This window comes from Pseudorca crassidens, chromosome 2, assembly GCF_039906515.1.
Source record: "Pseudorca crassidens isolate mPseCra1 chromosome 2, mPseCra1.hap1, whole genome shotgun sequence".
Lineage (NCBI taxonomy): Eukaryota > Metazoa > Chordata > Mammalia > Artiodactyla > Delphinidae > Pseudorca > Pseudorca crassidens.
This window is the reverse complement of record NC_090297.1, coordinates 109,537,502-109,563,213: the sequence shown is the minus strand read 5'-3', so window position 1 is coordinate 109,563,213 and position 25,712 is coordinate 109,537,502. Positions and strand designations below refer to the sequence as shown.

General features: G+C 42.5%; 1 protein-coding gene across 1 annotated transcript; it reads right to left on the bottom strand.

Moving 5' to 3' along the window:
* Positions 1–1,784: 1,784 nt before the first annotated feature.
* Positions 1,785–21,150, bottom strand: LOC137211295 (late cornified envelope protein 7A-like). The gene is made up of 3 exons (XM_067713631.1): positions 20,657–21,150; positions 15,107–15,200; positions 1,785–2,343 (listed from the first exon to the last, which is right to left on the bottom strand). Exon 3 carries the CDS (start codon positions 2,320–2,322, stop codon positions 1,939–1,941), a length of 384 nt encoding a protein of 127 aa, XP_067569732.1. The 5' UTR covers positions 2,323–2,343; positions 15,107–15,200; positions 20,657–21,150; the 3' UTR covers positions 1,785–1,938.
* Positions 21,151–25,712: the final 4,562 nt, after the last annotated feature.

Below are 25,712 nucleotides of genomic sequence, written 5' to 3'. Positions count from 1 at the left end.
TTTACGTGATACTTAATTAATTTCCCCTATATATTTGGTCCCAGCTTTGAGCTTCCCATTGAGTCCTATTGATCTGTCTGTATATTCATGGTCTAGTACCACACTATCTATATAACAGCTTCATAATATATTATAAATATATAATATCCAGTAGAGCTAGTCCCTGCAAATTACTCCTGGTTTTTAGAATTGTCTTGGCCATTTTAATATTATGCTTTTGTGCTCAACATCACTAATTATTAGAGAAATGCAATCAAAACTACAATGAGGTATCACCTCACACCAATCAGAATGACCATCATCAAAAAATCTACCAACAGTAAATGCTGGAGAGGGTGTGGAAGAACTGGAATCCTCTTACGCTGTTGGGAGGTATGTAAATTGGTACAGCCACTATGGAGAACAGTATGGAGGTTTCTCAAAAAAACTAAAAACAGAGCTACCATATGATCCAGCAATCCCACTCCTGGCATATATCTGGAGAAAAACATGGTTCGAAAGGATACATGCACCCCAGTGTCCATTGCAACACTGTTTACAATAGCCAAGACAAGGAAGCAACCTAAATGTCCATTGACAGATGAATGGATAAAGAGGATGTGGTACCTATATACAATGGAATATTACTCAGCCATAAAAAAGAATGAAATAATGCCATTTGCAGCAATATGAGTGGATCTGGAGATTATCATACTAAGTAAAGTAAGTCAGACAGAAGAAGACAAATATCATATGATATTGCTTATATGCAGAATCTAAAAAAATGATACAAATGAACTTATTTACAAAACATAAACAGGCTCACAGACTTAGAGGACGAATTTATGGTTACCAGGGCAGGGGGAGGAGGGGGGAGGGATAGATTGGGAATTTGGGATTGACATGTACACACCGCTATATTTAAAATAGATAACCAACAAGGACCTACTGTAGAGCACAGGGGACTCTGCTCAATATTCTGTAATAACCTAAATAGGAAAAGAATTTGAAAAAGAAGAGATACATGTATAACTGAATCACTTTGCTGCACACCTGAAACTAATGCAACATTGTTAATCAACTATGCTCCAATATAAAATAAAAATTTAAAAAAGAACCATAGTCCTGAAGGATGGGCAGAGCATTGCTGTTGCCTATGGCCCACTGTTGGGTTGGAAAAAGTACCTTGAGAACTTGCCCCCCAACCCATGGCATTTGTCCCATTAAATAGAGGAGAAAAAGAAACCACATAGGGTGGATAGCAACACCAAGGCCCAAATGTCTCTCGGGGGTATTATGCTCACTGGACCATGGTGTACATTCCCACCAGATTCTCGCGCCTGTGTGAAGAGAAGGCATGAGGGACTCAGTCAGGAGGATTCACTCAAGGAGAGCGTTTTTCATGGCTTTTTGAACTGAGATCTGAAGACTACATGTACCCCTGTGGCATTTCCTTCTTAAGCATGTGATTCCCCCAAATAAAAATGATCTGGAGGCTAAGTTCTGGGACTGGGAAGTATCGTGTCCTTTATGAGTAGGAAGAAATTTCAGTGATGGTAGCAAATGTGGCAATAGCAGTGGAACAGGGTCACTGATACTTTGGGAACATCCCCTTCTTATTCCCCTCTGGATATTTTTTTCACAGCCCTCTCAGGCTGCTCAGACCCAGGGTCTACCTAGAGGGAATTTCCCATCTGGTGGCTATTTGTGGGAATCTGCTTAAGGAATCCAAGTTCCTGGAAGCTCCTCAAAGCTGAGGATGGGGGAAATCAACAAACTCTAATTAGTTTTGGGTGCCAGGAAAGATAAGCTTTATTTGTGCACACTGATAAGGCTTTGGGAAGTAGAGTTTTCTCCAGCGTTCAGGTCTTCTTGACCTAGGACCAGAGCTAAGGCCAGGAAGTGTGAGATTTTCAGGAAAAAGAGGAATCCATTATGTACACATCTAGGCAGCTTAATTCAGGAGGAGAGGGACGAATAAAACCGAGAGTGAGAAGTGATGTCAGCTCCAGACTGTTCTTTGGCTGTGGCTCTTTTGCTCCTCCAAGGTTGCAGATCAGCTGTAGCTCCAAAACTATGGCAGCAACTGGAACATCCAGAGGGTTCCACCTCACAGCAGTTGGAAGGCTGGGGCTGGCATAGGTAGACACTTGGAAACCGGTGGGACACCAGAGAGCAGCAGCTTCCAAAGCCAGAAATACAGCAGCTGGGGACACAGCAGGAAGGGGCAGGAGGCGGGCAGGGAGCCAGGGCCTGAAGAGCCTTTGGGGGGTGCCTGGGTGGATATTTGGGGAGGCACTTGGCAGGGAGCTGGTACTTCTGCTGGTTTTGTTGGCAGGACATCTTGGAAAATGTTCAGTTGCTCTATAAAGCAATGCAGATATTTCAAAAGTTCAGTGATTATAAACCTCATTTGTATCAGTATTTTTCCTACAGAGTCTGAAGTTCTGTAATTGATTTTGTGGTTCCAGGACCCATGTCTTTACAGCAGATTAGCCCTACTTTCCTGGCATAGGAGAAATCAGGCAGTTGGTAAGTTAGACTTTGGTAACACCTTCTCCTACCTGTCCTGGTTCTCCTACGACTCCTGACTTTAAAGGCAGTAACATAGGGCACTAGGCAGTTTCAAAAATCGTAAGTTTTTTTTATAACGTTATCTGGTTTATGCATTCTAGAAACCACATGTTTAGCCTCAGCCCATGGTCACTCCACCTGTTTTCATCATCTCCCTTCTTTTCATTCTTACATCATGGGCTCTACCTTCAGCCCTGTGTGGCTGTCTCTTGTCCTACCAAGTAGCCTCCCCCACCACTGACCCAATCTCTGGTTACCATTTATCCCCCCTAGGATTGCTACTTCTGAGCCACACCAATGATCTTCATGAGCCTTATCTTCCTGCAATTACCAGGTAGTTCCCATTCTCTCCAACCTGTCCCATTCAGCTGATGTGTGGCAGTCCCAGCCACCCCCAAATTGCCATCAGATCAATGAGGACACTCACCTTGTTCTTCTACCCTTGGGCAAGTGATGATATGTCAAATGCAATGAGGAGATAGTGTGATCTGACGTCTTTTATACATATCTTGCACCTAACTCAAGGGAATAAATCATGTGAAAGCTGTTCTCAACCAGGTGGTTATGATGACAATTTCCCACATTCAAGTGGCTCCGTCACTTTGTCACACTGGGTCACTATTGGATGTTCATGAGTATCTTTCCAGAGCATCCCTCCCCTCCATAAGCCCTGGAATTATTTCCATAAAGATGAGAAGATCGTGATTTATAAGGGAGTTTATAATGGCACAGCTTCGGGATTGAATATAGGGTTTCTGGAGGAATCCAACTCATGCTTGAGATAAAAATCTAAAGCCACAAATGTTGGGTCACCCAAACATATGAAGGAGTTTCTGAAAACTCGATCAACAGGTTTGGGACCAATAATCCAAGCACACTTGGGCCACAATCAAAGGCTCAGTGTATCTGATTCAGATCCCAAAGTGCCTAAAACATTGACCAACAATGTAGACTCATAGAAAAGCCCAGCTGGAAAGGATTTCCGGCCACTATTTACCCTCCACACATGGATGACGAAACTGAAAGCCAGAGCAGATGAAGGAGATGCTCTGAGTCCTGCAGAGTCTGAACTAGAAGTCAGGTCTCCTAACTCTCTGAGACCATGAATCCAGCCACCTCTTTCTTTGATCACAGTTCCTTGTTTCCAACTTCCTTCATTATATCCACTGGAACCTACTAAAGCCCTGCCCACCAGCAACCTTTCCTAGTTTGCTTTTCTTAGTTCATCATTTCAACCACTCTTTGGCCAATACAATAAACTTCCTTGCCCCTTCGGCTTGTTAATGCACTTGATGGACAAAACCCAAACCCTGGCTGAATCTGCCCTGCTATGCCTAGCTGCTATGAAAATTAAAAACAAAACAAAAACAGATCCTTTGGAAAGTTGGCGTTATCTTAAGATCATAATCATCCACCTGGTTGAGCCCAAAATACTGCTTGGCAATCCTGTATACTTCTCTGAATTTACTGCGCACACACATCACGCCTTTCCTCCTCTCTTGAACCTCTGAAACACTTGATGCTGCCTCTAGATAGATGATACTGCCCCTACTTCATGGGGTAAACAGCACCCGTCAAGTGTAAAATACTCCGCTTCCTACCACCAAGTCTACTCATGCCTGCAACCATCCTTTGTGACTTCCTGTGTTGGAGAAGGATCAGCTCCTTTTCTTTTCTAATGCCTGTCCTTATTCCTTTGCTCTGAATCCTTGTATCTCCTATGAAATGCTCCCACAGTTTACGGTATTTCTCATAACACCATGCTTGTATTTATTTTTCTATATCTGTCATCCTGGATAGAGTGAAATGTCAGTGTTTGCTGGTTCACTCTTTATCCTCAGCACCTACACAGTGCCTGACATCTTGTAAGTGCTCAAAAAGTATTTGCTCAGTGAATTAATGAGCAGTGGTTGAGACAAAAGTCTCTCTCCTTTCACTCCTGGAGAAAGAGTACCTGGGAGACCAGGTTAGCAGCAAGCAAATGGGTCGGGTGTGGGAGGCTGCTCCCAGGATAAAGTCATCAATGAAAACGAACCACAAGAACTTGACAATGGAAGTCAGGAATCTAGTCCTGGCTCTGTTACTCCCCCTGGGTTTCAGAGGAGACTGGACCAGATGGTCTCAGTACATCTTCAAGTGTGTATTTGCATTTATGAGCATCAGACCTCCAAGGATTAACATCCAAGTGCTACCTTTCCTGGTTTGCTCTTTTCCCTGAACTTATTTTATCTGAGGTTGGGAGCAGTGGTGAACTTGATGAAGAGGGGAGAGATGATGGCTGGTGTGTATGTGAGGATGTGAAACATTGCAAGGTAAGCCACATGATGAAGAAGCAACTCCATATAGTCTAGTTATTTCATCCCACTTATTAGAGGAAATTATTTAACTTGTCTGGTTGTGACAAAAGAGAGTATTGTGTATATATGTGACTCTTGCTTAATCGTGTCCCTCCTATCTAAGAGTGTGAGCTATTGAAGCCCAGATCTGTGGGATGGGCAAAATTATGCTCCTTCTTTGCATGGCCCCCACTAAAATATTACAAATAATTTTCAAAGGTTGGAAAACATTGTTCTATTGTATTGATCCAAAATCATCAATGAATTACTGTTTCAATAATGAAAAATTATTTATCCCAACAGAAACTCCTTTCTTGGAGTAACTTTGAAATGACCATTTTAATGACATTAATTTTTCACTGAGTACCTGTTAGGTGCAGGATTTTGTGAATTCGAAGATTAAGATACTTCTTTGCCCTTAAGGAATGAATGATACAAGTGGGATGATATGAGAGAAAGGAAGGGAATTAAGATTTATTCTCAACCTCTCATCCATCAAACATGTTATTTTCATTATTCCAACACATTATTTCTTGAGTTCCTTGCTGTTAATCCCACGTTACAGATAAAACAAGACTGAGGCTCAAAAACAGAGTGCAAGTTAGTCAGGGGGTGAGAGGGAAACAGGCATTCTAGGTAGAGGGAAGCAGAACACATGCATAGGCACGGAGATGTGAAAGGGCTTGATCTTTTCTGGAAACAGAGTAGCCATACTATTGGATAAAAGCAAGAAGTGGGACACTAACTGGACAGAAAGGAAGGGAGGGTCCAGAGCATTAAGAGCTTTACTTGCTGGGTTGTGTACTTTAGCCTATAGATTAATAGCTTCCAAAATTATATCCTTTGGAACCCTGTTACCCAGGTTGTGCAAACATCACCTCTTCAGAGAGCCACACCTGCAGACAGTATGAGTTGCTCTGTTGCTGTGGGGGTGCTTCCAGCCCTCCCTCCCTGCCTCCACCCTTGCCTACGTGTCAGTTTCATGTCTTTGCATGCACAGAAGCTGGAAGAAGATGAGTCTTGGAATTGGGGCACTGGCCTTTGAACCATGGGTATGTTATTTAGTATTTTTGAGCCTCGTCTCTCTTTTTCTTTTTTAACCTGTAAAATAGAGTTAACCATAAGAATCTCATACAGCTATTTAGTGTAATAATGCAAATAATGTTTGACAAGTAGTACATTGAAAATACATTTTAGTTTCCTTCCTTTCCCTCACCATTCTACTGATATGGGGGTTCCTAAAAACTTTGAGTCAGATTTTAAATGATCATTTATCCTAAATTCTTGACAATTTGGGCTACCTGAGAGGGGGAGCCTGAGCAGACAGCAATCTGGACCTTCCATTTACCCCCTGTTGCAATAGAGTCATTGCACCTTTACCCGCTTTATGTATTAGAGGCAAACAATCAATTTCATCTGAAAACTAGATCATGCTGCCTAAAAACTTTTGACTAGAGACAACTGGGTCCTCCTTGACCTTTTAATCAAAGGAGGGACATGATGAGATTTTTATTTTAGAAAGATTACTTGGGTTAGGTGGCCTTAGGTGCCTTGATTTGGTTACTTAAGCTGAAGTCTATGGTGACAACCAGGCTACAAATCTGATGTGAGGATCAGAGCTGGACTCGGGGGAGCTCTTTGTTAATGAGCTTGTAGACAGAGGGACTGGCTGGAAGGTGATGGAGGGTCTTCTCTTCCTCGAGGGCTGTCTGGACCTCATATATTCCTTGACTCTATCCTCATCTGCCCAAGCACTTCCTCACCATCCTGCCTGCCTGAGGATTCAAGCGTGCTCTGGATTCCTGCTGTCTTGGGTGTGCCCTTAATGGAAGGGTGAGGTACCAATCAGGCCAGCATTGGTATGCATGAGATTCTTATCAAGCTAATTCCTAAGTGATGAAATAAAGGAAAATAAGGATCTTCTTTCTGACTTGAGTGGTCAGATCTTTGAACAGTCCTCCTATGGGACAGAATCCCAAATGGCAGGCAGACATGTGGGTCTGACTCTGGCAAACTGCACTGGGAGAGGATTCATGGTCCTCTCAATGGCAGTGGGATTCACACCTGCATTGCTGAAGGACCCATGTTGCTTGTGCTTTCCTTGGGGTAGAAGGAACAGTCATGACCCATGTTCAATGACCTGGCCCCGGGGGTCTGAGACCATCCCAATTAGTGGATGGAAGAAAGGGACAAGATCTGCTCAGCATAACACATCCCCATGATTTCTGTGACATGGTCACAAAAGCCAGTCCCCCGCCCCTGTCTGTACAGTGTCGACTAGAGACGTAGGCCCACCTTGTATAGGATGGTGGTTTGAATGAAGAAACCAACACCAGCATTGAGTGGGGTTCTGTAAGCTGTAGGTACAGTACAAACATCATTCTTTATTGCAGTCCCAAGTATTCCCTGGCTGCTGAGTCCTATTCCTGTGGTATTGGGGAACACACACCAGTGTCATCTGGTGCCAGTATTACGACCCCTCCTTTCTCTAAATTCTCCAACTGTAGAAAACTCCCTTAGAATGAAGTAGCAGGTCATCCCTGAGGCACAGGCCCAGTCCTGACACTGACCAGCTGTGGGTCACTTGCCTCTTTCAGGCCTCAGTGTCTTCACTTGTAAAGTGAGTGTGGTTATTTGTGTTGTTTTTATCTTGATCTCTGAGGTAATGATGAGATCTCTGTGCTTAGGGGCTGCTTGATCATATTAGGACCTGAGTGACTTTCTGATTGGTCATCTTTGATGGTTGTTGTGGTAACAAATGTAAGCATCCCTCTTTGAATCCTGGGCTCTACCCTGGTCCCTCAGTTGACCTCAGTGAGTGGAGCAATAACTAAGACCACTTATTGCAGCTTGTATTTACAAATGTCACCATCAAATGATGCCTTTTAGTCCTAAGATCAGAAAGGATGCAGAGAGATCACCTTGCCGATGCTTCTCCTCCAGGCAATGATCCCAAGAAGATATTTATAAATCTTCCAAGAAATGAGACACCACAACCTATAGCAACAGAGCTTTCCTGCTCTTGTATAACTTCATCCCTCTCTTCTGATGTTCACCAAGGTGAACAGAACAGATCTTTGGCTCCACCATCCTCCCATACTTAGTGACTGCTGTACACATAATATCTCTGGCTCATCACAACCACATGCTAAAGACTTCACCATCATTCTCTCCACTGTGTCAAAAAGAGATAACCCAGTAGATTGTATCTTTCAGCTTGCAATTAACACATCTTAAGGAAAAGGCAGGGATGGTAATACCACCCCTCACTGAAAAGCCAGCTTCCAGTTGGATCAGGAGTGTTATCTTTACCTAGGAAGGACAGTTCTATAAAATGTAAGAGGATAGGGGGCAGGCACTAAGAAGCCTCATGCAAGTTGCTCAGTTTGTGGCATCAGGACTTTCTGCTCTGTCAGTCTGTGAACCTGTAGTTCTAAGCCATTCATACTTTAGAGATAGTAGTCCCACAAGGGGAGTCCCTCACATTCCCCCACATTTGTCTTACATTTCACAGGTTTTACTTTCTCCTCTGAACAACACTGTGAGTTAGGTGTTACTGCCTATGGAAAAACTGAATATTGGAAAGTTTATGAGCAAGTGAAGATCACACAGTTCTAGGCTGAAGAATAATAGGGACCCAGCAAGGAACTGCATGAAGCAAGGAAAGAATTCTTTCAGTCTTGATCTTGGTGCTGTTACAGATCAGAGACTCTACACCTTCTGTGCATCTGAGCTATCTGGGAAGCACTGTTAAAATGCAGATTCCTGGTTCCCAATTAAGACCTATTGAGTTATAATCTCTGAGGAGTGGGTCCTAAGTATTTACATTGTTTAAATATTCTCTGGATGATTCTGCTAGTTTGGGAAATACCGTCCTAAAGTATAGTACGTATGTATGGTAGTACCATAGAATGAAAGTCAGTCCTAGAACCTTCGGGCAGCCGTGTTTCCTCAGCCTCTTAATCCCTTCCTCCAAGCTCCTCCAGGGATCTTCACAGGCAGTTAAAAGATGTAAGGAGCACTGTCAATTCACAAACTCATTCCGCCTTGGAGGGGTCTTAGCAAACACCTAGTCAGGTGCTTATATCCCCTCTCCCATATGGCTAATGCTTTCTGGACTGAAATGAAATGCTTTTATTTGGAGAACTCATTACCTCACAAAGTAGGCCATTTCCTTTCTGTTATTTTTGTTAGAAAATTTTATCTAATAAATGCATGAGATCAGATAATAAAGAAATAATGGCAATACCTCGAAAACCGTTCTTGACATAGAGTCAGTACTTATTCATTTGTTGAATGAGTGAATTAACTGCAAATAAAATGTGTTGTTTGGCTTGGTTATATGGTTTCATTTCACACATGAGAGTTGAAGGATCAGATAAGTCATTTCACAGAGTTAAAACAGAGGCAGAATTATGATGACACTTAAGGTCAATTGACTTCACCCAGTGTTTATGTTTGGCGTGGGCAGAGCGGGAGCACGATCCTCTTGGGAGCACAGCATAGGGGTTAAATGTCTAGTATCTGCACTCGGATCACCCAGCTTCAAATCCAGGTTCCATCACTTATTATTTGTACAACGTTAGGCCTGTCACTTGTCTTCTCTGTACTATGACTACTCATCTGTAAAATGGTGATAAAAATTACATCTACTTCATAGAGCTGTTGTGATGATTACATAAATAATATGCATACAGTCGTTAGAAGTCAGGTTGTACATAGTAGGTGCTCTATAAATACAGATTGTTGCTGTTTCTTTTTGTGTTGTTGTTGGTATTATTATATTACTATTTGGCTAGTTCAGTGTCACTCAGTGCTGAGGGTCTATATTTTTATTTCTCTAAAGATTTATAAATAACAATGAATATCATGAGAACATGTCAGTGACTGGGAAAAGCTGGTTTCACGACACTCTTCCCACCTCCCGCCCCCAACAGGTCCACCACCATCTCCTCCAAATATCCCCACGAGTCATGCATAGGTTGAGGCTGCAAGCTGTGACAATGGACATTGGGATGGATCAGGCAAAGATTCAGGGTTAATTGGAGTCATCTATTTGAAAAATGGCTCTCATATATCAGAGCTATTATACAAAGTTATAATGAGGAAAGTTCCCTAAAAATCATTTGCCTGTAGGGTCTGAGAGCAAACTTATTAACTAGGCACTAGAAAAATGAGTAGAGCTAGTGTTCGATCCAGGCAGGGACTGAGTTTGTATGGGGTTCAGAGTATGTCAATCCCTCTACTCCACTGGCAATCAAAGCAGGACAGAGAGAACCTGTCAGAGATAAGGGTAGAACTTCTGGGAATTCAATCAGAAGGAGAAGAATGGAGACATCACAGGTCCATGTCGAGAGGGCATACTGAAGCTCAAGGGAGGAGGAGGGATCCGTCAGAATTCAGGGACTTGAGAGAATTGACAGAGCATCTGTAGAGAGAGAGAGCAGTCTGGGACTTAGGTTCTGTTCTTGTTAGGTGTTAGAAGAAGCCTGAGCAGGTGGTTAACAGAGCAGTAAGATAGGTTTATTTAGACCCCTTTATCTTATTTGAACATCATTTCACACCAGAATGAAGAATGGAGGTACTTTTATTATCCATGTTTCACAGATGGGTGAGTTACATCCTTTGTGAACAAAGCTATGACTAGACCTGTGAGACCTTCTGTTTTCAGGCTTCCTTATACTCTCAGTTGACCCTCTCTGCCATGTTAATAAGCAGGAATTTGTTTTAATGTGACTTGCTTTTCTCAATGGGAGGTAAAACAATGTGGTTGTCCTCCATCTGTAATTTTGTTCTAATAATGTTTTTAAGTGTATCCCTGATCATTGCAAACAATTTCTTTTAGAATCCATTGTTAGGAAGGGCAAGCCTTCTCTTGAAGACTATATATATCAGATAATTTGTCTCTTTAGATTTTATCTACCAGAAAGTTCAGAACTAATCATTAGTCTGAGGTATAGTAACTATTTAGGTCACAAATTTAATACTTGTGTGCTTTGATCTACCTATAGGCTGTCCCCTACTGTTTTCTGATCTCCTACATGTAGTTTTATGACAGAGATGCTATGTCCTCTCCTACCCTGATTCATCGAGAGAATCCAAACTGGTCCTAATCCGTGCCTGGGTATGGAATGAGGCTTTCTCATGCCTATAGTCCCACACAAGGTGTCTGTGATCTCATGCTTTATGCCCAAGCCATGTGATGAGCTTGCTCCTGGGAAGTGAGTCTGCTAAGGCGGGATGGCGGAAGGAGGAAGCTGAGCAGAGTCTATGTTTAGCAGATGATTTCTGGGGAGTGGAATCTAGGTCTGGGGCAGAGAATATGCAAAATGAACCTGGATCATCTTATAATACCATAAAACAAGGAAGTGCTTAAAAAAGAATCCAAATGGGGTTAAGCCAAAGGGACACTGGAGCTCGCTGAAAGAGCTCCCATGGAGTGACAGTCCATTTCAGTTTAGTCCCTTGGTCTTCAGGATGCCTGGTCTCTATCCTGACCCGTCTTTACCCAGCTTCAAGGACCCTGGCTCACCATTCTTTCCTCTTTAATCAATAGTCTATATAGCCTCCAGAGGCAAGAAAAAACGTTGCTTGCACAGCATGAAATTACTTCTGGGCTTTCATAACTTTGTTTTCAAAACAGAGTATACCATTCCTGCATACTGGGAATGAACAAATAAGTGAATGTGTGGCAAATGGTGGGAGCTGATTTCTCATTGTTGGAGTAGACGATTACAGATGAACAAAGAAGGAGGCTAGGATAAACCATGAGACACTGAATTAGAGTTGAAGTCATCAGTATGAATTCATTTTCAGCTGAATATAGATACTAATGGATAACTATTGAAAGAATTGCAGACCTGTGCCTATACACTGGTTAGTATGCACATGTATATTTCAAAGCTCCATCCACTGGGAAGGCCAAGAAACAATGACACCCCAGTAGCAGTGAACACAACCAACACCCAGATCTTGGTTTATAATGTAATTTCCTAATAAAACAAAGCAGGGCTCACAAGACAAATAGCTGAATCTAGGACTGGGGCAGAGAATATGCAAAATGAACCTGGATCATCTTATAATGCCATAAAACAAGGAAGTGCTTAACAAAGAATCCAAATGGGGTTAAGCCAAAGGGACACTGGAGCTCATTGAAAGAGCTCCCAAAGCTGGAATAATATGAACAACAAAATAAATAAATTGGCATTGGATTAGAACCCAAAGTATAAAATAAATAGATACCCAATATCTATGAGTTCCTACTGATATAAATAAATGATTGAATAAATTTAAATAAAGAGAAAGAGAGAGAGAGAAACAGAAACAGATAAAACTTCCTACAGAAAAATTCCAAATAATTTGTGTAGCTACTGCCCGCTCAAGGAGATGGAGCATAACTTCTTACCCCTTTGAATGGGCTTGCATATAGTGACTTCCTTCCAGAGAGGAGTACAGAAATGAAAGGAAAAAGAGTAAACTTACAGTTTGGAAACCTGACAAACACTACCTCATCCAGGTGATCAAAGTCAGTATCAACAGCGATGTCATGTCGATAGTATGTACCGTTGATATGATGATATGATATGTAATATGTTATGATGAGAATGGCATTTTACCCCTGTGATCCTCCTCCCTCAAAACCATAATCTCATTCTAATCATGAGAAAAACACCACACAAATCCCAACTGAGAGATGTTCTACGAAATGCCGGACCAGTACTCATCAAAATTGTCAAAGTCATCCAAAATAAGGAGAGTTTAAGAAACTGTCACAGTCAAGAGGAGCCTAAGGAGACAAGACAACAGAATGTAATATGGTGTCCTGGATGGGATCCAGGAACACAAAAGAGACACGAGTTAAAAATTAAAGAAATCTGAATAAAATATGGGTATGGACTTTAGTTAATAATAATGTATCAATATTTATTCTTTAATTGTAATTAATGAACCATACTAGTGTAAGATCTCAACAACAGGGGAAACTGTTACAGGGGACGTGGGAAATTCTCTGTACTATCTTTGCAACTTTCCTGTAAATCTAAAACTATGTTAAATAAAAAAGCCTATTAAAACATAGAGTACACCCCAAATGTAAATTACAACTAACATTTGTGTCAAAACGTGTTACCTACAATATCATATATAATCCCCTCCACAGTCCCATGAAACAGATACTCTTATTTTACTTTATTTCTAAATGAGGAAACTGAGCCATAGAAAAGCACAGAAACTTGAGTAAAATCACAGAATTATCAGAGATTTGACATGGGTTCCACCTGACAGGGGTCTGAACTTAACACTCACTCTGTAAAGGACAGTTTGGCCTAGGACTCATACAGGGATGTAAAACTAGGATGTGATTTGATTGATTTTTAGAAAAAGTAATATATATAAATGAAAATTAAAAATCAAGTGATTCAATAGGTTGTAATATGAAAAAATGTGTCACTGTAAATAACCTGCTTATACCTTTATTTCTTTGCCTCCTTTCAGACCTATTTACTTCCCCCAATGAAACACAGTGAATGAAGTCCATGTTCATTGTCCCTTCCCTTCCTCCTCCTTATTTAGACATGGTTTTATTTTTCATACTACTATTGGCTACCTCTATAACTTTAAATACTATAACTAAAATTCTATTTCTTCACCTGCCAAGTTTAGGCAGTATTTCTTGCCTTCCACTAAATGAGTGGAAATTAGCACCACATACTTTCTTTCACCTCAGGATGATTTTGTTTTAATATTTTATTTGTGACAACTTTACAGAGATCAATAAAAACAATGACTTTTTATTACTATTTGTGCTATGTCATGAAGTGTATAGGATCTAGTAATATAAAATATGGTCTGCAGACGTTGTAAACTAAGAGCTGCTGAAAGCACATTAGACCTAGGGAGTGGGCTAGGCCAGCCTCACTAAAGGTTGATCACAGAGCCAGGCAAACGAGAGGCACGTCTGTCCTGACTGGAGACCCAGGGAGAGCTCGCACTCTGAGGCAGGGGCTGTCCTGGCATTAGATCACTGGGCTCAAACTCAGTTCCCCTGCAAGAACTCCCTTGTTGTAAGGCTGGAATCCAGACTGGAAGAGGGTACACAATGCTGTGAAACCTTCACTCAGGGACCTTTCAAAGTCCTTGGGGAGCTCTTTAAAATATCTAGCAACTTGCTTTCTTTCTTTTTTTTTTTATTTACATGTTCTTTATTTAGTCCATACAATACTGCATTTAACATTTTTTTTAAATTAGATAAAAGGGCATATTAAATGTCAATCCTCTGTCAACATAAAATTTTTCTAAGTAGAAAATATTTAAAATGTGTAAATATTTAATATTCATTAAGAGTGTAAAGTTAGATACATTCTAAAGAAAAATGATGGTACCACTCACCTATTTTTGCTGGCCCAAGATTTCGTATATAGCACATTTTGCACAAAATGTGAAGTCTTTGTTTTTCATTATTTGTTACTATAAAACAAATGTATACTGTGTGTACGATATTAAAATAAAGCCATACTAATGCAACACAAAAAAGACATTTATAATATTGACATTTCTGATGTACAGACATATTTAGAAAATGTGAAGATGCCAAATGAAGACCTTTATGAAGAAAACCAATGATCAAATTACTAGTTTATTTTCAATGTAATTTTGAAGTCAATTTGATACAGACTGAACAGTGTGTCAATGCAATACTATGTAAGTTGAACAATTAGTGGAGGGAATTAACTAGTACTCTTGTCAAAGAAAATTTGTTTCTGTCAAAACTTAATTTTTTTTGTTTTGACTTGGTGAATGTCTGTTTTCAATAAAGAGCAGAAATTAAAAATAGAAAAAAATATTCTTTCACATTAAGCTTTGCACAATCAACCAAATGTTTATATTTTGCTTTTCTCTTAAGGAAAAATGAGATTTCATTTCCAGAAATCTCTCACATGGACATAACTGAATATCTAAAATCAAAAATATTTAAAAACCTATCAACTAAATATGGAAGCTTAAGCAATGGTATATCAAAATTCCTAAGACATTGCTTTATACAATATAAAGCATCCTTTTTCCTTCAAAGGGAGAAAGCATCTAAATTTTTTTTAAAAGGATGAATTTCATGACAGTAAAATAGATAGATACTTGTCAAGTTTCTCAGAAAGTATTTCTTCTCACAAGAGGCATTCTTTTTCTGTAGCTAGGGTAATTTTTTTTAACATAGTACTCACTCTTGCTCTTGAAAAAAGACATCCTTTTCCCAAAAATGATTTTCTTAAATGGAGGCATTGTAATTGCTACCAAGATGCAATTTTCCTGGAGGGTCTGAAAAAAAATAAAATGAAATAACTTTATAATCTTTGGCAATTCTAGAATTCCAACAATTTCATTCCTAGGCATATATCCAGAGAAAACTCTAATTCGAACACATACATGCGCCCCAATGTTTGTAGCAGCACTATTTACAATAGCTAAAACATGGAAGCAACCTAAATGTCCACTGACAGATGAGTTGATAAAAAAGATGTAGTATATATATGCAATGAAATATTGCTCAGCCATAACAAATGAATGAAATAACGTAATTTGCAGCACATGGATGGAGCTGGAGATCATTATACTAAGTGAAGTAAGTCAGAAGGAGAAAGACAAATACCATATGATATCACTTATATGTGGAATCTAAAATATGATACAAATGAACTTATTTACAAAACAGAAACAGACTCACAGACATAGAAAACAAACTTATGTTTACCAAAGGGGAAAGGGGGTGGGGAAGGGATAAATTAGGAGTTTAGGATTAGCAGATACAAACTAGGTCTTACTGTATAGCCAAGGGAACTATATTCAATATCCTGTAATAAGCCATAATTTAAAAGAATATGAAAAAGGATATAATATATATGTATATAACTGAATCACTCTGCTGTAGACCTGAAACTAACACAACATTGTAAACCAACTATACTTCAATAAAAAATTTTTTAAAATAGATTTCCAATTCTAAATTATTTTATACGTACATATATATATATATATATATATATATATTTACTGTTGTTTAAACAGCAAAATAGTGGAAACAATTTTAGTGCCAGATATCAGAGAACTAGTTACATAAATTTATGGCGTATTCGTCCAATAGAGTATAATAATGTTGATCAATATTTTTTTGCATGGAAGAGCATTGACAATTACATTGTTAAGTAAAACAGCAGGTTATATAATATTCTGAAATGATCTTAGTTTGTGATTGTTTTAAAGTTTGGAAATAGATCCATGAAATTATTAGCAGTAGTTATTTTTAGGTGATAAGATTTTTGGTTGGTCTTGATCATCTTCCTTATGCTTATCTACATTAACATATCTTGCATACACACAAGTACGTATCATTTGTTTAATGAGAAAAAATTATACGTTTAAAATTATAATTATATATAATTATACTATATCTATATGACTAGGTATAAATATTTCACAACAGAGGCAAAATCAGGTCCTAGCAATAGGGGGGATGGCTAAGCTATGGAAATAAGCATCCTGTGTATTGGAAATGATAGACAGGCTGATACTCTGCTCTGAGCCTGGGTAATACAGTCTACTGGGTTGGGTACTTGGTTAAAAAAAATACTTCAGTGTCCCCCAGAAAATAAGAATCAGCTAAAATTTTCACACGAAACTTATACTGATAGGCAACATAGTTGAACCTCAAGCCTCTCCAGGCCTCTATACTTTCTTTACCTCAGGTCCCCCCAGTCCCAGACTGATAGACTCTGAGCTTGGGTATAATCTTTTGGTAGCTGGAGTTTTAAACCTTAAGTTCAGCAAATTCAGTTGGTTTGGGTTTTTGTAAGGAATTGGAGTTATGAACTGTCCCACATTATCATCCTACACCTGGCAATCCAGCCCAATTGAAATCCATGTCATTGGCAAGTACCCCATTTGCCTTGCATTCCATTGTGCTGTATCTTCCACCTGGAAGATCCTCCCTACTCATCCCAGCCCCAGTACCAAAGTCTGCTTATCCTTAAAGGCCCTGTTTAAATGCTTCCAACCCTACCCCGGGGAGCCTATTCTTCTCTCCCACAAGTGGTGTGCTCTCTCTGTTTTGAATTTCTCCTTCCAAAGCCCAGGAAGCCACCTTTGACCTACACCATCAGGACGAGTCTCTCCCTGCTGTCCTTGATCTTTCTTACATTTTTCCCCCCTTTAAGTTCTTTTAGATGCAAAGTAAGAAAAAAATAAGTATGTCAATCAGCTTAAAATTATATTTATTAGTCTACATATTTCAGTCTGGAGTGTACATTGCTTCTCCCACTAGACTGTAAGCTTTTCTAGAGCAGAAACAAATCTCCAACTTACATCTGTGAACACAGAGCCTGGTACACAGTAGGTTTTCAGCATATGTTTATTACATTGATGCCTTCAGTGCTAGGATCGGGGGATGACACAGGTCAATGGATGTGAGGATGCTGAGAACTCAGACGTAAGTCTCAAACCACCTGTCTCTTTAAAACATCCTCAGCTTTCTTAGGAGGAAAGAAGGAGGGGCAGCCTCCACCTGCAAAAGTCTCAGCACATCTGAGCAGAAACCTCAAGTGTTCACAGCAGCCGCACCTCCAAAGCAGCTGTGTTGGTGCTGAGCTGAAGGGGTGGGTGGAGGACAGATGTGGAAGTACAGCTTAGCAGAGTTCTGGCCTCCTAAGTGCAGGGGCGCCAGGAGGTGTTTCCCAGCCCAAATGAGAGGGAGGGGGCTAAGCTTCCAGCGAATGAGTGCCGGAGACCCGGGTGGGGCAAGAGCAGCTGTCTTCGTGTCCCCTTTTCTGGGCCAGTCACCTTAATACTCCATAACACTTCTCCTCTTTGATGTGGTAGGTTGTGCCACCCCTGAGGCCGTGGGGCTTCCGGCGAGCCCTCCAAGAGCCAGCCGGGATCTGATCTCAGGCCCTTTGGGAAACAGAACTACAGCCTCCTGTACAGGGAGTGCAAGGAACGGAGCAGGAGAACAGGGAAGGATTTGGGCCTTGGGGAGGGGGGCATCTGAGAGCACTTGGAGTCTCCTGAGATTGCTGCTTCTGCTGTGACATTGCCTGGCTAGCCCGTGGAAGCTGGAAGGAAAAAGAACATTTGGTTAGATCAGGGACCCAGGTGCCTTGAGTGTTTGTTTCTCTTCTCCATGAGCTGGAGCTGTCATGGGAACCTAGCATTTACAACCTGTTAAAATCCACCCCAGGAGGGGAAAATGGATTTGAAAGGGGAGCAAATCGTGGTGGGAACTCCCAGGGGTCCCACTCATCAATAACCATAATAACTTATTTTTTTCTTAAATAAGAAAAACAAAAACTGCAACCTAGGTGAGCTGATAGTCCACTTTTCCCAGGCCAATGTCCACCATAGTCAAGTGTAAAGGAGGTCCGAGTCTCTACCCTTTCTTCACTTGGTCTTATTTTGCCCTGAATTTCCTAAGCCTGCATATACCTACCTTCTCTACTTCTCTGGCCCTCTAGCTTCTGTGGCTTTCTCCCATGTTAGATCATTTGGGGTCTTTCAAAGGGATCCATTTCCCTTCCCTTCTCCCTGCCCCAGACCTCTCCTACCTGGAGTATCTACTCCCTAGGAGAAAAAAAAAGAGGAGGAAATGGGGCTGCTTAGCAGCCTCTGAGCAAGAGATATCCACACGTATACCCACCCAGATGTAGCCTCACCCTAGAGGAAGACATGTGGACAACTTATCCCGGAGTCTGGAGGTCTGTGGGGCTGGGAAGGAAGAAGCCTTTTACGCCTACTCAATTAAAGCCTCCAGGCTACATGTTACTTGAGGGCAGCCATGGAGCAGATTATCCGGATGTTTCACAATTCCCAGGGCTGGATTCCTCAGCTACACGCAGCTGGATGTGGGTCAAAGGGATACCCATGTGAGTGAGTGACCAAAAGGTTGGGGCTTTCAGATTGGCCTGAGTGAAGGTGGGTACACTGACCAAGCCTAGATTACATCCCTAGGGGGCTAAATGGGGATATGACAGTTCTATCCAGGACTGGAGGGGGAGGATCAAAGTCAATACTATGCAAGTCTGAGGAGGACCCTTCTTGTCCACCCCCCACCCAACACCCATGACTTTCATCATCCAGCTCAATGCCATCTCCTTCATGGAGACTTGCCTGGTCTCCCAGCCACATCCAAGTCCTCCGTCCTCTGGAGGATGAACTTTGTAGATGCCTTGTTGCAATAAAAATGGAAGTGAGGTTTCTTTTCCCCCCTCTCCTGAGAACAAGGGAAATAAAGGGAACGGTGAACAGGCTAGAGAAGAAACATAACCTGGCCTGAAAAAGTTAATCACTCCTTGTTTTATTTTCACTGTTACTAATCTGTAGTGTCTGTAACTACATTTGTACTTCACAAAGCTTAACCTACCACTCCCTGACACTATGTAAATTACATCCTGTGCCTACCACTCCCTAACTTTATGTAAATTACATCCTGGTCCTGGTGTTTACATTCCCTGGTCTCTCTCTTTTTTTTTTTTTTTTTTTAACATCTTTATTGGGGTATAATTGCTTTACAATGCTGTGTTAGTTTCTGCTTTATAACAAAGTGAATCAGGTATACATATACATATGTTCCCATATCTCTTCCCTCTTGCGTCTCCCTCCCTCCCACCCTCCCTAACCCACCCCTCCAGGCGGTCACAAAGCACCTGGTCTCTCTTGTAACAATCACCCACTGTAGCTTTTGCATTTCAGAAAGAAGATCACAGGCCGATAAACCAGAGACAAATGGACCCAATTACCAGGCTGCCTGACGCCGACTATGACTGTTTTGAAATAATGCAAGGAGAAAAAGAATGCAAGACCTTCACTACTTTGATCCTTATCATATACCCTGGACTGCAAGCCCCGCATATAAAATCTTCTCTAATTCCCTGAATGGTTGGGGGGGGGGGGGCACAGTTCTTGAGGCACCAGCCTGCTGTGTCTTCCCTTATGCCTGGCAGAGGAATAAAGCCATCTCTCTTATCCTCCAAAATCTCTGTCGCTTTATTTCTGTTCGGCATAAGTGCACAGAGAGCCAAGATTTTTTTTGGCAACAGCCTCTCACAGCCTTTAAAGCTGCTCAAGGTCAAGGTGACCTAAATTCCTGTCCTATCTCCTCTATTAAACAGTTCCTTGATGACAGGGACTTCATCACTTCTGCATTCCTAGAGCCTGATACTGTCCCTTTGCCATTTACAACAACATGGATGGACATAAGTCAGAAAGAGAAAGACAAATACTCTTATGTTATCATTTATATATGGAATCTAAAAAATAAAACAGATGAGTGAATATAACAAAACAGAAACAGACTCACAGATATAGAGAACAAACTAGTGGTTACCAGTGGGGAGCGGGGAGGGGAGAGGGGCAAGATAGGGGTATGGGATTAAGAGGTACAAATTACTATGTATAAAATAAGCTACAAAGATATGCCATATAGCACAGGGAATATAGCCAATATTTTACAATAACTTTAAACGGAGTATAATCTATAAAAATTTTGAGTCACTATGTTGTACACCTGAAACTAACATAATATTGTAAATCAGCTATACCTCAATAAAAAAAGAGATGGATTTATGCATAATGACTGGGAAAAAAAGAAAATAGAAGATGCAGGGGGAAGCTTCGGAACCACGGAGGAGAGCACAGCAACAGGGGTGCGGAGGGCAAAGCGGAGAGATTCCCTCACAGAGGATCGGTGCCGACCAGCACTCACCAGCCCGAGGGGCTTGTCTACTCACCCGCCGGGGAGGGCGGGGCTGGGAGCTGAGGCTCGGGCTTCGGTCGGATCGCAGGGAGAGGACCGGGGATGGCGGCATGAACACAGCCTGCAGGAGGTTAGTGCACCACGGCTAGCCGGGAGGGAATCCGGGGAAAAGTCTGGACCTGCCGAAGAGACTTTTTCTTCCCGCTTTGTTGACTGGTGCACCAGGAGAGGGGATTAAAAGCGCCGCTTAAAGGAGCTCCAGAGACGCGGGCGAGCCGCGGCTATCAGCGCGGACCCCAGGGACGGGGATGAGACGCTAAGGCCGCTGCTGCCGCCACCAAGAAGCCTATGTGCGAGCACAGGTCACTATCCACACCTCCCCTCCCGAGAGGCTGTGCAGCCCGCCACTGTCAGGGTCCCGTGATCCAGGGACAACTTCCCCGGGAGAACACACGGCGCGCCTCAGGCCGGTGCAACGTCAAGCCGGCCTCTGCCTCCGCAGGCTCGCCCCGCATCCGTACCCCTCCCTCCTCCCGGCCTGAGTGAGCCAGAGCCCCCGAATCAGCTGCTCCTTTAACCCCGTCCTGTCTGAGAGGGAACAGACGCCCTCAGGCGACCTACACTAAGAGGCGGGGCCAAATCCAAAACTGAGCCCCGGGAGCTGTGAGAACAAAGAAGAGAAAGGGAAATTTCTCCCAGCAGCCTCCGAAGCAGCGGATTAAATCTCCACAATCAACTTGATGTACCCCGCATCTGTGGAATACCTGAGTGACATTTTCCATTGACTGCAAATTGTGAAATAATGGAAAATCAAGAATGATCAGCCAGACCTGAGCCAGGATGTTCCTTAAAATAAAACTAAAAAAACAATAAGACATCATAGAATTCCACTTCTAGGCATATACCCAAAGAATTGAAAGCAGGGACTCAGACACTTGTACACCCTAGTTCATAGCAGCACTTTGCACAATAGCAAAAAGGTGGAATCAACCCCAGTGTCCATCAACATAAAAATGGATAAACAAAATGTAGTATACAAGTACAATGGACTATGATTTGACCTTAAAAAGGAATGAAATTCTGACACTTGCTACAACATAGATGAACCTTTAAAACATTATACTAAGTTAAATAATCCAAACACAAAAGGACAAATATTGTATGATTCCACTTATATGAGGTACGTAGAGCAGTCCAATTCAGAGACAGAAGGTAGAATAGAGGTTACCAGGGGCTACGAGCAGAAGGAATAGGGAGTTATTGCCTAAAGGATACCGAATTTCTGTTAAGGATGATGAAGAAGTCTGGAAATGAATAGTGGAGATGGTTGCAAAACATTGTGAATGTACTTAATGCCACTGAATGGTGCATCTAAAAATGGTTAAAATAGTAAATTCTATGTTATGTACATTTTACCACAATAAAAATAATAATAGTAAAGACATAACAATGCCTGACCTAGAGCCAAACGGGCACAGTAAGTACCATGTTATAGTTCATAGAATTAAAAGGTCCTTAAAACCCTTGGGAAGTGGCAAACTAGAAATCAGCTTCCCCTCCAGCATGCATGGATCCAGTTCCTTAGACTTCAGGAAAAATAAGTTACCAAAAATGGTCCACAAGATGGAGCCGATGTTTGACTTGCTTTGAAATATACAGCCCAGCTCGCCTGGCTGAGATAGGATTGTTTGAGGATGTGGATGCAAGTGTGGGACTCACACTATAGCAGGCTCTGGATTCACAGCATGGATAGACTATTTGTTATCCCAAATCACAAAAAATTCTTAGGCCGTACTCAGCCAGGAAGCACAAAGGATGCTGAGTCATGGTTCGGGTAACACACACACACATAAACACACACACACTGCACAACACACACATATATACAGATATTCTGATGTGTTCCGGGATGGAAAAACTTGGCCTCAAGTTAAGATTTGTTTCCAGTTGTTTGAGAGCCCTGGTGTTTAATAGACACCAATGCAGGTTTGATAAACTCAGGGAAGACCTCAGTCTGGGCAGAACCTCAGGTTTGCTGTGGTAGACGTGATGGAGGCCTGTGGCCCTGTGAAGCCGTGAGGTCTCGCTAATACGACACCAACTGTCCTTCCTCCACTGGGCCCTCGCCATACCAGGCTGCTCAGTGCTTTCTCCTCCTTCAGCATCTTGGAGCCCAACCCTGCTGACACAGGGTGCAGTGACCTGACTTGGGGTGAAAAGAAGAAGAGGAAGAGGAAGATAGATTCTCCCCACCTCAGGGGAAGTCTGTGGCCCTGAGCAGAGAAGTCAGTGCCCATCAGAAAAAGGCTGGGGTTACACCCTCCCTCCCACCTCCCCCTGCCACCCTGTGATTTGACAGTGAAAGAACATCACCAGCCCCATGCAGGTAACAGTACACCCTGCATTCATTCCTCTTTCAGCCTGAGCACCGCTGACGAAGGCACTCCCGAACGCTCACTACAGGAAAGGGTCTGTGTCTGTGCAAAAGACTTTGTCCCAGGGGTAGAAAGGAGCTGGTTCCACACAGAGGTAGGGAGTAAGACCTTCTCCCCCTTGCTGTGCAGACTTTGACACTTGGGGTAACTGCTCACAGAGGCTTGTGCGAAGTTACAGCACTTGAGACATTGCATTTTACCTGGTTGGTTCCACATTTGCCCATCATGACCATGAGATCCTAGAATTGAGCTCTCTTGGTGTTGCCAATGTTTTGCAAGTGTTTGGTGCATATTCATGCACTGAGCAAGTCAGTGAGGAAGAGTAGGTCTGAGGAAATTTAAGAGGCAGAGTCAGGACTTCCCAAGGAATCTCTTAACCCTTGTCCAAGAAGATGCTGGAGCCTGAGTGTGAGGAGATGTCATGGCTGTGTCTCACACAGCAAGTCACCAGGCCCATAAAAAATAAAAGTTCAATAAAAGGGACTCCCCCAATTTCTGTTGTCCCTGTACATGATTCTGACCTCTCTGCCCTACAACTTTGACCTTATTACGCTCTAAGAGCCTTTGTTCCCCTCCTGACCTCAGGTTCTATTACAAGGAATCCTCGTTTAGTTTGTCACTGAAGGACTTCTTTAATTTCCTCACTGCTTCCTAGTTCCTGGGTCTTTTCATTGGGTACCAAGGCAGAGGGAGAGGGTGCAGGACAGAACGGAGGCCAGGCAGTGGGATGGAGGAGAGCAGAGAGGTGTCTGGCACACAGCTCAGTGACTGAACCGTTTGGGACAGAAATGGCAACCGGAGGTTGAGAGGTTAGGGAAAGGGAGCAATCAAAGGCGACCCTCAGGCCTCGGGTTTGGGCCCGAGTGGACTGTGGTGTTATTTCATCCCTGAGCTGAAGGATACAGGATGAGATGTTTATTCAGGGTGACAGTAACAATTGCAACCTTAGACCTGTTAACCTTAAAGTTTATGAGGTTTTCAAATGTATAGAACGTTACAGTCACTGTAGAGGTAAGGAAACTTTCTAGGAACGTTAGGGTCAAATACACCCAGATTTTATTCCCAATTCTGCTGTTGTTTAAATGTGACCCTGGACAAGTTGTTTAACTTCTCTGAGCTTCTATTTCTTTATCTCTAAATGGAAGATACTTTTAGCACCTCCCTCACAGTGAGTGAGGGCTGTGAAAAAAAATGAGATAAACGTGTCAAAAAGCACAGTGTCTAACACATAGAAAGTGTTTAGTACATGGTAGTTATCATTATCATCATCATCATTATGCTTGTTGTTGTTGATAAATCATCAGCAATTGGTCAGTAAATGGAATTCAGTTCTCACCTTCTCCCACCACGCCAGCTCTTCCTCCTGATTTCCAAAGTTCTGTTATTGACACCAAGTCTCAGTTACCAGTCCTGGAAATCCCAAAGATTTTGGGGGTTCCCTGTCCCTCGCATCCAGCCAACCCCCAAGCCCTAGGGAACCAGAGAGTCAGCCTCTAGGAGGGTTCACACATCTGCTACCTCCTCCTCAACACCAGGGCCAGTAGCCTCGCTCAGGTCCTTCTCGTGTCTTGCCAGGCAATGGCCATAACCCATCTCTCTCCCTCTTCTCTGCTTTCCCGTTGGCCTAAAGGCAGATAAGACTTCCAGTAGCTCAGGTCAGATCTCTCATCAAAACCTCCAATGGGATTCCATAAAATGAAAACAGGCTCATCACATTCCAAGAAGAGAAAGGGGGCCAGTGTGGAGAGCATAGAGAGGAATGGGAAGGGCAGGACAGGAGAGCAGAGTTGACAAGGCACTGATCACAGAGGACCTGGAGGCCAAGGTCAGGAGCTTGGGTTTTATTCCAAATACTATGGAGTATTTTAAAGAAGTCTAACCTCATCTATGTTTTTCTTTATTGTTTAATAATTGGCTTCCATGGGAAGGGGTGGGGACAAGAATGGAAGCATGAGGGCATTAGAAGGCTACCACAGTACAGCTTAAAGGAGATGCTTATGACCGAATGGGGCAGTGGAAAGTGGAGATGGAGAGACACAAGCAAATTCAGGAACTATTTAGGAAGTGGACTGGACAGGACTTGTGGGTGGATTGGGTTTGGAGGGGAGGGCATCTAGGGGGCGAGAACAGTGAAGGCTGGATCCTCTCCTTCCTCTGAATTCTAAATGGCAAGTGCTCTGGAGGGCTGGCAGTCTTCCTACTGGAGGTCCTCACTTTTGCAGCAACTACCCCAAAGGTGATTCAAAGCCAAGTTCTGTCCTGACTACATTTTCTATTGTCTGGGAAGTTGTGGGGTGGTAGGGAGAGAGAAACAAGTCACTCTGCCTGTGTAAGAGCAGCCTGTGTCAGTCCTGGGGAGGAAATCAGCTTGAACCCTCCAAAGGATGTTTACCTCCTATACAATAAGGCCAAGGTCCTCAGTGCTCCATCCAAGACTCAGCCCTTCTGGCCTTACCTAACCCTTTAGCCCCATTTCTGGCCTCTCCCTCACCTGTGCTCAGGCTACCTAGGAATATCTGTGCTTCTTAGAAGCCATCCCACTGTTTGAGCCTGGCTTGTGCTACACAGTGTTTAGTCTGGAGTGCCCCTTGGCCTGGGAAATTCTGCCCGTCCTGCTGGACCCAACCCAGAATTCAATTCCTTCATGAACTCATT